Source organism: Anopheles darlingi, chromosome 3 (assembly GCF_943734745.1).
Source record: "Anopheles darlingi chromosome 3, idAnoDarlMG_H_01, whole genome shotgun sequence".
Taxonomy (NCBI): domain Eukaryota; kingdom Metazoa; phylum Arthropoda; class Insecta; order Diptera; family Culicidae; genus Anopheles; species Anopheles darlingi.
Genome location: NC_064875.1, coordinates 62,097,042 through 62,113,538, shown reverse-complemented (window position 1 = coordinate 62,113,538; position 16,497 = coordinate 62,097,042). Strand labels below are relative to the sequence as shown.

Genomic DNA, 16,497 nt, shown 5'->3' with positions numbered 1-16,497 from the left:
CTAGAAGCGTAAGAAGAGAATACCTAATTGTGAATGCATAACGAAGTAAAAGGAGAAAAGCTTAGAGAAGAAGAGAGCCAACCGGGTGCTTATGTGAGAGCGACAGCGAGGTAATTGTATGCAAATTTGAAGAAGCATCCTCCTCCTGCCTCTTGCTTCTTGCCCACGAGTCTGTTGCAATTAAGCAGCGGAAGTGATGGTTCAAGGGCCTGGTGGCTCTTTTGCCGGTTTTTTATTTTGCTGCTGCTGCTGCTGCTGCTGTACGGACTAAGTGATGGAGGCGCCTAGCCTTCCACTCGTACCAGGCGCCTCCATCGCAAACGAGATCATTCGATATTTACGATGATGCGAGCCATGGCGAAGGGGTTCACATATAAAATTTATCTGAAATGGCTTCAATAGGAAGCTTAAACCTTCGATTGAACAACGCGGTATTGATATTGCGACACCATCATAAACAACGGCATTAGGGGGCGGTTGTTCAACTCACCCTCGCCCTTGGGGGGGTGGTTAATATACTACCAACGATCACGACTGCTTCCCCCGGTAATCTCACTAATAATTTCGATCCACATGGTGTCACCCGGGGCGATGTGTCCCAATGCCAAATAGGGAAGACAAATAACATCTTCCTGCCGCGCGGAGACAGATCCACATCCGTCGTGTCCGGAACTTTACGGACGGACGGACCATCCGGTGGTATCGAAATTTATTATTCCCATCACGTGTGTCCCCGTGGTGTGTTCTATCAATCTGATATTTATCCGGTAATTTATGTCTTCGGTCAGTCGGCAAGCCGGCCGGCCAGCCAGCCAGCCAACCAGCGAATGTCTGGCGATGGTCGTCTGAAGGGATGCGAGGGTGCGAAAGCAATCGCACCCGTTGGCGTGACCCTCCCAGGAGACTAACGCTACCATATGTGTGTATGTGTGGGTTAGTATGTGTGTGGTCAGTAATTTAATCTATCCCGCATGGAATGAATATTCTGTTTCCGTTATCCACTGGAGCACTGGTTCGGATCCGGTCGCAGGAAGTGGGACTGTAATTTCCCAGTTGGGGATTTCCGGTTCGTTGCGGAGCCCGTATTAAATCCGACCGATTCTATTATACGAAGCCCCCAGATGGCTCTCGCTGTTTCGCTTTCGATGTCAATTACACCCCGGCCCCGTCTCCCCTCCGCACACACACTAATCTTCATCTTCTGTCACTCCGCTTCATCATAATCATCATTATCTAGCCTGAGTGAATGCAGCTATCGCGAGCTCATGGACGTGGACCAGATTCGCCGTTTTTTCGGTTTGTTTCCCTTGTCCCTGTCGCGGCCAAAAACGTCGGAACCGGCAACCGGAGAAGCACTCAGCCGTAGCGCTTCGGTGCTCGGTGTTGCTCATAATTTGCTATAAATTTTCATTAATCCATTCGCCGTGCAAAGTGCCGAGCGCCGCCGGCACACAGTGACACTTGGGGACACAGAGGGTGGTCATATCTTGATGGCACCGACCAGTTGCCAGTGTACAGGACGTCCCCCATCGAAAGGATTGGCCGGGCACATGGTTTTGACATGTCTGACTGGCTAGCTGGCTGGCTGGATGATGCTAATGATGATTAGGAGGACGAAGATGATGACATTATGACGGAAGGTTCACTTGAAAGCCGGGATGGAGTTGACCAATCGTGACTCGACTGGACCGAGTTTCGGACACGGGTTCTCATGTGTGCACCGGCGGGGGTTCGGACACAACGAATGTCCGATGGTCCTCGGTTGCGATGGGACGTTGTCCTAATGAATAATTATGCTAATGCGCATATTTAGCACCCAGCATCCCCCCTCAAAGAGCTTCCTGAGGGAGCTGATGAGGGAATGAAATATTGTGGCCGGCAAAGATGCAACACGAGATTGGAATGGCTTAATCACGGGCAACATCCATTACTCCTTCGGGGACGTGGCACTGATTTACTCCAGATGGCGCACACACACCAGCCGCCCGTGTCCCCGTATTTGAAAGTCAATTACTCGCTGCTTCATTATGCCGAAGGGGGGGTCATGACCCTGGGGTTTATTGGTTAATAGTGTCTTCATCAGCTCAGGAGGCGAATGAAAAGGAGCTGATCCTTTTAGCTGCCATCTTTTTCATTCTGCAACGCAGAAAGAATGATCAGGAGAAGCTTCTCAATGATTCCAAGTAAATCCTCTCTCACATTCACCCACAAAGCTCCATTCCAAGTAGACCTTGGGCGTTATCGCACAAAAAAGCCAGCCGCAAAAGCAATGAACTGTCTGGTGTTAAGCACATTCAGACTCCTCCTACTGCTGACCAACAAGCAGCCCAAGAAGCCCCATCCGTTTGCTCGTGCTAAAAAATCCCATTTAGCTCCATCTTTGTTGTCGTGTTGAAGATGGAAAGAGCAGCACAGAGAAGGAGAGAGCAGAAGAGAGAGAGAGCGAGACCAAGAGGGATGAAACCAACCCTGTCTGTTTTTGTTCAACCCTCAAACTGACAAATGGACCAACCGACCGACGGGAGTGTTGTTTTGAGGTCAGTGGCGTCAGTTCTTTGCGCAAGCGAAAGTAGATAGCAGAAGCAGAAGCAGTAGCAGAGGAAGCAGAACAACGGGCCCCCTTGGCAAAAAAGGCAGGTGATCAACAACAGGCGCTCGCCCCGCGGTCACCCCTGTGTCGGTGGAAGGGCCGGGACCGAGTGGTAAGCACTTTTGCACTTGTCATGCTGTTTGTTTACATTCGTTTTCTTCTTTTGCACCGCCTCTTATCCACCGTATACGCGTCACGACCACCACCACCACCACCACCACCACTATCAGTAACATTTTGTCAGCTGCGATGTAGTGTGTCCATGGCAGAGGGAGCGTGTGATGAATCAGTATCGCTTGGCAGACAGCGGACGATGACAACAACAACACCCAACCAACCAAGTCGTGTTGGTTTTCAAGATTTCGATTATCAACTGCACGCCGTAGCGTATGGGACCGCCCTGGAGTCGGTGGTGGTAATGGTGGCGTTCACGAGTTTATATTTGGACAACAAAGAAAGACGCGATTACCACCTCAGTCGCTCGGTCGCTCATTCGTTCGTTCGCTCGCTTGCTTGCTTGCCTTGCTGATGAGCCCCAAACATGGTCCGCTAGACAGTTGAATGACTTCTCGTGACTGTGACCCCATTCTTCGGTCGCTCCTTGGTCGCGATGCGCAACGCAACAAAGGAGCAACACTGCTTCAACGCCCAGAACCTGAGAATGAATTCCACGGCGTCCCATTGACGTACGGTGGAGGGCCACGGACGAAAATTAGCATTAACGGTGCTGCACCATCTGGACAAACTTTCCATTCCATTGACAGCTTAGAACGTCAGCGATGCGCGTATCGATGCAGTACCAGCAGAACCAGAGCCAGCCAGCCAGCATCATCAAAGTGGCGCTACATTATTCAACCAGTTTATGCTAATTTGACCAGCACCAGCGACACGTAAGAGAGATAACGGTAACCACTTCACCTCCCGGTGCGCGAGGTGACGTTGTGCAACATTGTAGCAGGCGAGCCTAGCGGTCGCCCTATTCGTTCGTAATATTTTGTTCGCCTTCTCGCTTCCTTGTTCCTCGCGCCGGTGCGGTCCCATGAGAAACGCGCCAGTTGACATTTAAAGAGGTCCGGGGGAGAATGTTTGCAAGCAAATCGATGAAGGGTTCTCGATTGACGACGTAATAGAGACCCTTAGAGGCACTTCCTGGTAGGGCAGTATATTGTTTGTCTGGCAAAAGGCCACGCGGTTATAGGTAGAATGTAATGCAGGATTGAGAATGGACGCCGCCTTTGTCTAGCGAAATGAAGTGAGTCATTGGCTACGCGTGCTGGCGAACGCCGGAAGAGCGCCCTCGAAGATAAACGAATGTCGTCGACGAAGGGTTTCTCATCTCACGGGAAAATTGGGTCTTTTTTTTTTATTAGCGCTTTCGCAATCCTCGCCCGGTTCGGAAAGCTGTCTCTCAACCCATCCGGTGTGTCATTCCAATGGACGCCACGTGCCTTACCCATCTTCACCTTCTCCTGCGCTGTGCTGTGCTGTGACCTCTAACAGAAGCACCACCAAGGGGTTCCAAAAATAATTCCTTTCTCCTTGCAGGCCTGCAAGTCCGACACGTAGGTGACGTCGTCGAGGTGGCGAGGACGCCGGTGCCGTTGCACTTCTCTCCCCGGTCCGTGCCCGTAAATGGCCAGGACGAGAGCCGAAGGAAATTGAATTTCCGTTCACTTTCCGAACCAGCCCGGGACACTCCGAGATCGCTCCGTACACGGACATGCTTTTTATGTATCTGTCAGCATCAATTTGTGGCCTCTGTGGTGGTGGTGTTGGTGGTTGTGGTTGTGGCGCACTCTCGCACTTCGTAAGCACCGCTTCCGCTAATCTCGTGCTCTCCTTGCGGGGGTGCTTTCGGTCCCTGGTATGGCTCCTGCACAAAGCATGTACCGGTAATGGGAAGCAAGATGGTCCAGAATTAGGGCCGAAGAACGTGGAAAACAAAGAGCCTCGGAAAATATCCGTCCAACGGCGCCTGCCCAGGACGTTCCTTTGCTTCTCTATGGCTTCACCATTACACGTCTCAATTGGTCTGCTGGTGGATGGCGTATGTAAGGCGACGCTTGTTTACAGCCTGGACCCTGGACCGCGTGGAACGAACGGTGGACGAACGGGAGCGTACCGAGATGTCCGGATGAGCCGGAAATGAGAATGGATGCAGTGTTTTCTAACAAGGAACGGTGAACGGGCCTTAGAAGAAGTCGCTTTGAGTGATTCTCACTTCCTTCCTGGGGAGGCTCACGTCTGGCCGACGCGTCAATTGACCTCTCGGTGGCAGGTCCGAAGGAACGAAGACGTTTCGTTCCACTTTTACGTTCCTGGGCCTGCGTTGCGCGGTGACGTTACAAAGAGACATGCTACGGAGGCGATAAATTATCGTTCATTGCTAGGGCTACGGGCTCAGTATTTCGTATTCAACGCACGAAGTACACGCCAATTTTGGGGGGGGGCCCGACGTCGCAGTAGAAACGAGGGCCACCAACATCATATATTACCGAAACACCGGGTGTCGTAGTTGGTCCGGGATTAGGAAGGTGAGAACATTTATCAAATGTCGTCTCACTTCGCTTCACGTTATGAATATCTTCCACCCTAAAAATCCGGACGTTATATTAACCTAAAACCAATGCATCAAGATTTAGTGTATCGTAGAGGTGTAGTGGGACGTCCAAAGAGGCCTTTCGTCCAGTTGCTGCCTGTGTCATGGCACACCGGCACATGAGTAACCGGAGCACAATAGCGAGCGTTTCGTGGCCGCTTAATCTGCTTACAAAACAATTTAAGCTTATACCGAGACGACGGACCGACCCGAGGCCTTGCAACGCCCGCGCTCCTATGTTATCAGCTTACGGAGGCCCGCGGTGACTGGTGCAGCTGCAGCTCGAGGGCGTAACATGTTTACGCTGTTGGCGCTCAGTCCGGGCGCTCCGATAAGTGTAGGCAGTGCGAGCGGAGTGCTGCATTCAATTACCACCGAGCGTGCGCCCGGGAACGCCGATTGTGTTCTCGGAATTCGGGGCCTGAGATTAGACTTGATTGTTGTGGACGCATAATATCGCGGTCGTCCACCAACTTACGGACTACTAATCCTGGTGACCTGTGCAGTCTGGTGAGGTCCGATACGAGTACCGCTTCAACTGACCAAGTAAGCGGACTGTCAGCCCAAAAAGGAATTCGTCCGGTTAAGTCTGAAGCCGTTCCGGTGGTATCGTGTACCTAACCTAGCCCAACGAAGCTTCAGAATCTTGCTGAATGAATGAGTCACTGATAGCTATCGCAGCGCTAGCTGCTTAGACTGCATCATGAACGGATGGGCCACACCGTGGCGTGGCTAAAGCGCACAGCACCGTACAGTACAGCCACCACTGTCTTTCGTTATCACACCGCGCGACGGAGCCAGAGCCGGAGGGGTTTCGAGAGGAAGGTGAGAGTTCCTTATCACTACCGTGGCACCGTGTGGCTGACGGAGATCTGATGATGAGCTCACGAGCACACGATTCGATTAGCGCAACGCCATTGCGCGGACCGCGGGGGAATGCCTGCGAAGTGAAGGACCGCCTCAAACGTGAAGGTGTCAGATCTCGCGGCTCACGATCATCAAGCTCGCGATCGCGCCGGGTCAATGGACGCCTATCGGAACTGGGCAAGGAACTAAACCCGGACGTTCCGGTAGTAACCAGAGTGGAATCAAACTAGCGGACTAGCGGGCCAGTCACACACACACCGTTATCTGCCACTGCTACTAGTACCACTAGCTCCTCAGTTGTTGATGAAGCTACTAGTTCCAGTTCCTTCACCTCCAGCTGCTGCTGCTGCTGCGGCTACTGCCGGCGCCGTTGGTCTTTCCAACTTTCCACCGTTGATGGAAAAGTCTCAACAGGTCATACTGACCTAGAAAGGTACACATGCCATCAAGCCATCACGCCTCGAGCGGAAGAGAAGGTCTTGTATCGAATGGACACTCCAGGGTCTGCCGTGGGAAATGGAGCGATGGTATCATTCCCGTGGGTACCCGTCAGCTGTGACACTTTGTTCACCCTTCACCCTCGCTCACCCACCCTCTTGGGGGGAGGGTTGAGGTTGGATGCCACTTGTTGATTGATGTGGCGACCCTTTTGCTTCCCCCCTGCTCGAGGATGGTCGCGACCGACGTTTATCCTTTCCATGTAACCGTGTATGTGTGTGTTTGCTTAGATATTCTGTCCATAGCTTCGTATCACACAATGCTTCTCCACTGCCTTCTGGATCCCTTTGCTCACCCTTACGCCTCAAGGCCTTATCGTTCGATGACACGATGAGTTTGCGAATTTCTGCGACATTCGACTCGTTGCATGAGCTGACGACGAGGGTGAGATTGATGAGATGGTGCTGGTGAAAAGGGAAAATTTTACCAGACCTTTCGGCTATCAGTATCCACTGTAGAGGGTGAAACCCTCTCTAACCTTCAGCCAATGTCATCGGTGTCAACTCTTAACCCTCGAGAGTAGACGGCTCGCGCTGCAGGATTGTCCCCAATTTACATCCGCTTATTGACACTAAGACAAACACACACACACACACACACACACACACACACACACACACACACACACACACACACACACGCAAGCACCGTTGTGCCCTTGGTGGATCATCTGTTCGTTTTCTCACCTCACCCGGTTCACATCTTTGAAGAGGCATCAAAGTGGAGCCCTAACACGGGTCGAACCAGGGCAGTAGCATGCAAACAGCATGCCGGTACCGGTCCCGTACCGTACACCGTCTATTAAAACTCCATCCATCATTGATTGCTATCGGATGCCGCGCGCACGCCATACCGGCGACGGTCACACGGTACCAGCGCAAGGTGAAGGGAAGGTAGCGAAAGGAAGAAACCGACGAAACGAAACGTCACCATCACGACGTGCAACAGGTCACGGAGTGGCTGGGGTTGAGTGGGAACCACCGCATCGATCGAACCCCGGCCCGGATGGGGTGCGCGAATCCTAGCAACAAATCATGGCCCGACCACACATAGCCGGAAGAGCGACGAACGAGCATACCTTGCCTACGAGGGAGAGAGAGTGGGTCCTTGGGCTAATGGACCGGCCATGGGCTCTCCATGAATGTTGATAAACACGCACGCATTCCCGGGCTACCAAGTAGTAGAACTAAGGACCGTAAGGAGTATGGCCTAGTTACCTTCTGGCGCACACGCATACACAAACAAATATAGAAAAAACTCGTATGAGCATGTTCTTTGTTTGTTGCTCGTCGTCCCCAGTGTTGTATTGCGCAAGGAGTTATGGGTTACTTTGCTCCAAGTAACGATTGATTGTTTGCTGCAACATAAAGTGCTTTGTGTGAGGAAAACCTAGCGTCGCATTTACAAGGTAGTAGACTTCAGGTCAGACCTTTTCTCGCGTGTGTTATTATAATTTCTGAGGATATTCAAGGGAAATCAAGGACCTACTGCTATCCTACTTTGTAATAGTACGATGTCACAATTAGCTTTCGTGTATGTTGTGGATATTAAACACCAAAAAGGATATAAAGTTGTTAATGCCAACGAGCCACCCGGACCAGGAGGTCATTCATAGCAAATGCTATTGTCCGACATCCCCTCTATCGCCTGTTGCGTTAGAGTCGAGCTAATTACCGACGGTGTACTGTAGTTGAGGGCAATGTTTACCTTCCAACCTTACAGCGTCTAAGCCACGCTGAGCTCTGTAATGTCTCGCGCGCCAGCAAACAAACCCTTACCAACAACACCGTCACTAACCAACTTCCTTTTTTTGCTCCCTGCTTTTTATCTCCTTTCAGCACCCAACAGCACCAAGGGGCTGCAGCTGCGGTCGGAGGTTCTCTATCGTCTGCAGCACTACCAGAGTGCGCTGGCCGACGCGGACAGTGCCATCAAATGCCATCCCCTGTCGCATAAGGTAAGCGAACGCGCATTCGACATCATCATCATCATCATCATCATCTTCCTCTCGGAACGGAATCAAGGCCGTCGCCAACGAAAAACGTGACGTGTCGTGCTGCTGCTGCTGCTGAGGCTGATGTAACTTTGAAATCGGAAAAACCCATTTTCACAGCTCTCTCGCGCACACACACACACCACGGTACGATGGTCACACGAGTGCTCGTTTCGTAGTGCCACGTTTTCGTGAAGCCCAAGCGCTCGTCCGGGGTTTGGGTGTTGTTTTTTGTTGTTGTTGCATTTTTTTTGCTTTGCCGCCGCCTCGAGCGGCATGTGCCGGTACTGGCACATGCCGCGGATGACCTCCCGTCCGCCACTCCGACACTTCCGGCGAGGAGTAAAGACGCCCTCGCCCCCTGCTCGGCCCGGTCCCGGTGACATAACGCGTGGTTCAAAAATCGTGTGCCGGTAATTTAATATTGATGCAGCGTAACGAGTGCTGAGATACTACTGCTGCTGGGCCCTATAGCGCCCTCCTATCCGCTGTGAGTGATCGCACGGTATCCCCACTCCCAACCAGAACCAACCACCTCCCCCAACACGTGCGTACAAAGATGGGGCTAATTTTAGGCTTCCGCGATTGAGCCGAGCCCCAGCACGAGAATGCGTTAGGTAATGACCCCCTCCGCTCCAAACGTCGAAATCAGCGACACGAAATCGATGGAGTCTCGTGTTACGGAGGTACTTTTGGGCACGTTCTTGGGAGGAAGTGGTACCGACCGGGCGCTGGAATTGTTGGATTACGTAGCCAGCAGAACGGCAATGATGCAAGCAAGCAAGCAATGGACAATGCAAAACCAAGCTTTCCCCACTCCCTCGTTTCGGGTCGCTCCGGCCTTTTTTGGAATGCATGTGACCGGCAAAGCACGTGCCACGGATTGGTTTCGAGGTTCGAGCGGAGCGGAAAACACCGAAGAACAACATCGGTAGCTGGTGCCGACCCTAAGGCATGCTCGGTCTCCGTTTCCGTGACGCACACGCACCATCGTCGTCATCTGTTGCACGGCGAATTGATTGCTTATGCAGTCCATTCGATGAGATGCTTGAGATGGGGAGTATGCAAAACGAGATTCAAACTCGAGACCAGCCAGGCAGCGCTTAACCTTGTTTTCGCTAGTAGCAAACGGGGTCATTTCGCTTTGATTTGTTGATCGCCATCGACACGTGGCGCTCTAGTTCAATACACATTAAACACACACGCACACACACACACCCTAGAGAAGAATACTAAACGCTGCTTTCATCCATTTCAGGCCTACCACTGCAGGGCACTATCGTTATCCGCTCTGCAACGTCACGAGGATGCGATCGTGGCACGCTGTCTCTCACTGTTCCTCGATCGCCACTCGGTCGGTGTACCGGATGAGCTCAAATCGGAGCTACTACAAGTAAGCATACACTCAAAGAGGGCTCGACCCCCCCAAAAAGCGCACACCACTAAACATCCCCTTTTTCCCCGCAGGATCTTCAGCAACTGTTTGCACCCTCCGAGAGATCTGCGACCAGAATCAGAAGCCCACCACCACCACCACCGGTCGATCCGCTCGCCACGATCATCTTTGACAGTTCCTACGAGCTGATGGCGGGTTGCCGGAAGCGGCGCCATCACCGGCCACTGCTCGCACCGCAACGCCGCAAAGCGAAGAAACAATTCGTCACTCTGCGTCAGGTTGACTTCGACGGGGATCATTCCGATTACGGTGACGTCGGTGACGAGGACTACCTCAGCCCGGTTCTGTTCGAGTACATGGACGATCCGTTCTGCGAGGTAGAAGAACCACCGACACGACGGTACCATCAACGGCAACACCGGAGTCACCATCGGAGGCGTAGGAAAGGGGCGGACGTTGGTGGCCGTGTTAACGAGTCACTGGCAAGTGGCCATTGCGCGAGCCTCGAGCAGCAGCAGCAGCAGCCCGAGACTGAAGGACTGCGAGTAGCGGGAGATGAGCAGCACCTGCGGGACCATCGGTATCATCAGCAGGTGGACGAGGACCGCCAGCATGACATTCCCATCCAGGCGAACGGCCAGAAGAGGTTGCGCTCGCTGCTGGATCGTATCGATTGCGAGCTGGAGGCGATACGGTGGGGTGATATGACACCGGTCCGGTTACCGGTCAACCCAACCCTGATCGAACCCTCCGACTTTGACTGCGTGCTGTGTGGCCGGATGCTCTGGCGTCCGGTAGTGACACCGTGCGGTCACACCTACTGCTGGGTAAGTGTTTCAATGTAGTCATTGACTGAGACTGCTACTAACCGCTCGCCTTATTCCACGACAGGTTTGTCTCGATCGCTGTATGGACTACTCTTCCTCCTGTCCGCTCTGTATGGCACCGCTGGTCGAGCAGTTCCGGCATCATCATCTCAGTACGGGTTCGGGCGCCCATCAGCACCAAGGGAGCACCACCACGACTACCGGTGGTAGTGATGCGGCACGAGGGATAAACGCGGGTGCCGCCACCGGCAACGCTATCGGCACCTCGACCTCGGCAAATCTGATCTCACTGGCGAAGCGGAAAATGACGCGCTTCGTCGATCTCGCCATGCAGCGCTTCATCCCGGAGGCGTACGAGCGGCGCCAGCAGCAGGAACAGGACCGTGAACCGACCGTACCGGTCTTCATCTGTACCACGGCCTTTCCCTCGGTCCCGTGCCCACTGTTCGTCTACGAACAGCGTTACCGGTTGATGGTACGACGGGCGATCGAAAGTGGCGAACGACAGTTCGGGATCGCACTGCCGACGGTCAACAGTCGCCAGCGGTACGTCGAATATGGGACAATGCTGGACATACGGGACTGTGTGCAGCTCGGTGATGGTTGCTCCATCCTTTCGACCGTCGGCGGTCGACGGTTTCGCGTCGTCGCACGTCACGAGAAGGACGGCTACGATACGGCCAACGTGGAGTTCTTTGAGGACGAAAAGCTCGGCGTCGTCACGGAGGATGGTGAGGCGGAAGAGCGGCTCCAATCGGTACGGGAGCTACACGAGAAGGTGCTGCTGAAGGCGATCGGTTGGCACCAGAGCCTACCGGAGACGATCCGGTGCGAGATCTTCAAAAGCTTCGGCAAAATGCCGGACCTGGAGGATAACTGGGAGGATGTGGCCGATGGGCCGGCGTGGGCCTGGTGGATTATCGCCATACTACCCCTCAACGATAAGCTCAAGGTAAGCAATCCGCTAACGCGAACGTTCGGGAACGACGAAGTGACGTCATTCTTCTGGCTTTTTTTGCAGGTTGATATCCTCTCGACCACGAGCCTCGAGAAGCGGTTGCGTGCCATCGACAAAACGCTGAACCTGGAGTCGGCCCAACAGAAGCGCCAGCGTTCGGTGTGCGTCGCGATGGCAACGAGCGCCGGTACGACCGCCTGCTGTGAAGGACTATCATCGACGCAACAGTGCCAGGCGCTTGACTGTTGCCTGCGCGAAAGAACTACCTCAAGCGTTCATAATCACCACGATGCCGAGAGGCGAGAGATCTTGCCGAACCCGCACCACCACCACCTGCATCACCATCATCATCACCACCATCATCATCATCACCATCATCATCATCATCACCACCACCATCCTTTGAGCTCGGCCGCGGACGAGTACCTGCTGTAGAAGAGAACACCCAGCTCATAGCCAGGTCCCCCTTTTTCCGGTACATCCATCACTCCCGCAAACGGTGGCAACGGCCAGATCTCATCGATCGATACTGCATCCCGCCCCTCCTCGGGCGCTGCACAACTCCCGCACCCTTCTTCCGGCGGTGTGTAGCGCGCAGTCATCATCCGGCCGGCAGTCATCATCGCCTCTCCCTTCTTTGTATGCTACAGCAGTAGCAAGAGCCGCCGCCGCCGCCGTGCAGAGCCTTGGCGCTATATTATGTAATAATCTATCTTAATCCTAACTCAATCGAAACGCAACCGATGGATCAATAGTCAGTCAAACGTCAGACGTTAGGCGGTGACGAAGGTAGAGAGGATACGCGCGGTATTCTCAATGGCTTCTTGTTGATGTGATGATGATGATAAGAGATTGTGTATGTGCATGTGTGTGTGTGTGTGTGTGTGTGTGAATGTTGAAGGTTTGTTTGTGTGTTTTGTTGTGGAAAGTGTACCCCGCATACAAGTACAAGACTCCGGGACCCAGGGTGATGTCCAGATGCATTTCAGATTTTTGAAGGGGTTGAGAATGTGATTGTGATTTGGGGGGCGGTGAGGCGGCGCACGATTTGATGCGAGCGAGCGAGCGATGGACACCGGGTGTCCAGTATATCCTGTTAATATCCGTTAAGCAAATCAAGCTTTAATGATTGTAATATTCCAAAACGCCAAATGACTTTTTTCCAACACCATCATCATCTTCACTCAAAAACCAACGATCCAACGGAATGTCCGCTCGGGTTTTTTTAACCTCAACTCAAGTCTTTTCACGGAACCGTTGCATTCAATGCGCAATGCAATGATCTCCCTCTTTTCGAAACCAACAACTCTCTAGCCACCTTTTCCTTCCTTCTGTCTATTGTGAACACACACACACACACTTTACAACGTTTTCCCATCCGGTTTTCTCCTTCCTAGAACGTACAATTTGTATCGCTTTTTGGCCGCCTCGGGCACTTGGTATAGAGAGGCCATCATCATCCGCCGTTCCGCGGGACCGCCAACAAATGCGCACGCGGGGGGCAGCGCGGAAGGAAATAAATGATTAAGCAAACATATTAAACGTTTTTTCTCTCTTCTTCCACTCTATGACACCGTTTTCTGCTTCCCCGTTTCCACCTCTTATCCTCTTACATCTACCGAGAGTCTACATTTATCTCGATGTAGGGTTACACTTATCCTGCTTAGCGAACACGTATGTAACCAACCAATTCGCCTACTACCGGGCACTTCCGGGCTATCAGAACTAAGCTATTATTATCGCGAAGTACCAGTACCGTGTAATCGTCTGTAACGCTCTTCACCTATTTCCTGTTTACTGTCTCAAATTGTTCTCCTCTCTCTCTTTCTCTATTTCGCTTGTATATGCGCCTTCGACCCATATATATCGAACGTTTCTGAGCATCTTTTCTCCAATTTTCCACGTGCACCTACCATCTTTCCGATTTTCTCCTTTTCTACTTTTTCTACCTTCCAAATTGTAATCCACTTCCTAGTTGTACTACTCGCGGGTTTGACTAATGTTAGATACAGCATCACACAAACAAAAAAATACCACACCAAGTGCATGAGCATAAGCTAGGAAGCGGTTAAAGCGAAACCACATTACTCACGCACAAACTACCGAAAATATGGTGCAAATGAAGCCACAGTTCCAACCAGTTCCTGGACAGTCATTAGAGTTAATCGAGGTGTGTTGAGAATGAGAATGTGAAGAAATGCATGAAGAAAGAACAGATTGGGGGAAAAGATGGAGAGCGATGCTGTGAGAATGTGAGGACAATCTTCCAAATGGTGACCAAACGAAACAAACGAAACAAAACAAAACAAACGTACAGTGCAACGCAAACAACGGTTTTCTCAAACGGAAGAGTGCTACTCTCCGATTCCTGAACAATCATTCAAGCCACTCAGCGCTACCAGAAAGGGATTTGCTTCATAAGATCACTTCTTCTCTCGGTGTAGCCATAGATGTCAAAGAAGAATCACGCCGCGCGAAGGATGCACGCACGAATGCTGCACGAAGGCAGAAAGGGACATACGGACGTAGCCTAAGTCATGCTCCAAACAATCAGCCGAATCAAATTTGTCATGAGTTTCGTTTCATTCTAACTCCCACACCCTCCCAGTAGGGGTTCCACATTGTTTGGTTACCCGGAATGGCTTGAAGTTAATAGGTAAATAGAATAGAAACTGGGATGAACATCCTCATCGTAGTAGATTATCCGAAAATCCGAAACTGATCCAGAAGTGTGTTTCCGTTCGTTTATGTGATTGTAGAATTACCAACCAACTAGCTGGCATTTGCAATGAACTGTAAGTAAGGTCAATGGTCAGAACAGAGCGGCACATGTTTTTGGTATCTGGAAACCACCCCCCGCTAGCGAGCCATAGGCTAGAAAGATAGACAATTCAATTCGTGGGACGTAACACTAGTATCTAGGTATTTGTGGAACTTCACGCTAGCGCAGGGCACACGTACACGTGCACACATAAAACAAAACTACACTAGCGACTTCGCTCGGTGACACACACTCGTGGACTGTTCCTCGCGAGTATTAGGAAACCGCAGTAGGCGAGAAGGCTAGAGATGCCAATTTGAAGTGTCACATAGTATTAGCGTAAGTTATGTGCTGACCACTCCTACTGCGGTGGGGGAGGGGGGCACTGTGTGCGCGTGTATATCAAAAGTTTTCCCTCTCTCATGCATCCCGGCCAGCGGCAGGTTAGCAAAGGTAGTCGAACAGGGATCGACAAACAGCCATAATGCGTAGGTATTATAGACAACGAGGTCGTCACCGGGACTGCGAAGCGGTTCCGTTCCGGTTCGATTCGATTTTGTACAAAGCCCTATACCTATCAGACACACTCTACTTGCATCGAGGATTTCGGGTGGGGTGGGTGGGCGATGGTAATAGCCAAAAAGCGATCCCGCCAGCCAGACAGCAGCACAACAGGTACGCCCGAGGGAAAAAGGCTGGCCGCGCGATGGGCGCGATGCGCGAATGCACTTTAGCGATAGGCTAGGACACAGGAGAGACGGCATGGCGCGAATGGCAAGGGGAGGAAAAACAAAAAAACACACAAAACAAAACATTTCTTTCCTCGCGCGTATCAACATGTGTCGGCATGAAAATCATTTGATAGATCTTCAAACTATAATAAATAAAATGATCCATTTTTTCCAATGTAACTCGCAAAACAGGTTTGAGTGGTGTGTGTGTGTGTGTATGTAATAATTTGATGACCACATGGACTTACTTGCTTACTTATCAGGCGCTACAACCAACGAGTGACGTTGGCCTGCCATGTAGGATCCTTCCGCCGCTCGTGTTCGGTATTCAGCAAATTTTTGCGTCAATGTCGATACCGCAGTTCCATCTCGATTAAGCTTCTCTTTCAATTTATATGGCCTGCCTAAAATGGTTTCACTTTTTTGACAAACAACTCCATCACACTTTTCAATGACACTGCCATCACATATGAAAAATCTAATTTACTTTCTGATATCTAAAGATTGATAAATACTTTTGCACTTTTGAAAATAATGAATAAACACTCGGCATCTGGACTGATTTTGTTAGAAACCACAGAATTGCTGTGCGTACGTTCGCACTAGTTAACACAAACTGTTCCTTTACATCAAATTAAACCGCCAGCGTTGCTTAGATTGCTCCAATGCCGCCTAGATCAACAGAATTCTCAAAACATTTTCTCAAACATTTCAAAGCAATGCTTACTTCGATCTAAACGCGTTGTAGCACAGACGCGTTTAGTATACTACTGTGCTACGGCTTGCATGCAGCTAGCCATTATTGCGTGCAAGCTATGTTTACGGTGTGGCATGCGAGCCGTTGCTATGTTCAGCATTGTCTGCAAGGGCGCCGAGCCGATATGCTGCCGGTTTCTGGCATTCGCACACTAAATATTTTTTTTGGAACTGCGAATTGGGTTTAAAAGATCAATAAGGAATAGTTTTTTGAATCAAGGGTTGTACTGGTATATTTAATCGAAAAAGTTGAGCTACATTGGACGTTGAACCATACTGTTACTCCCAAAATACTCCAAGGAACATCCTTATAACGTGTCTCATCGGTATGGTGCATAAAACTTCAAGGATAAAGCAATAATCGTTCCTCTGCTAGATCGAGGTCTCACCTTTGCATCGTTTCATGAATTTCAGAGTTGGTTTCCTGCCGATTGAAAGGCACTAGTAGCTACTACTCGGTTCACATGAGCCCCAGCCAGGCCAGTGTGTTCCACTGCTCTACTGTTCCACTGACGTCGCTG

The 16,497-nt window shown here is 51.3% G+C and overlaps 1 protein-coding gene across 1 annotated transcript in view; it reads left to right on the top strand.

The window, feature by feature from the left end:
• LOC125958040 (uncharacterized) overlaps window positions 1–15,117 on the top strand; it is a 49,885-nt gene extending 34,768 nt beyond the window's left edge. The window contains exons 3-7 of the mRNA XM_049691139.1: window positions 8,393–8,511; window positions 9,806–9,940; window positions 10,015–10,770; window positions 10,835–11,722; window positions 11,792–15,117. Coding sequence (XP_049547096.1) covers window positions 8,393–8,511; window positions 9,806–9,940; window positions 10,015–10,770; window positions 10,835–11,722; window positions 11,792–12,163 — 2,270 coding nt within the window. The 3' untranslated portion in view covers window positions 12,164–15,117. The remainder of the gene's footprint in view (window positions 1–8,392; window positions 8,512–9,805; window positions 9,941–10,014; window positions 10,771–10,834; window positions 11,723–11,791) is intronic.
• The last annotated feature ends 1,380 nt before the right edge of the window (window positions 15,118–16,497 follow it).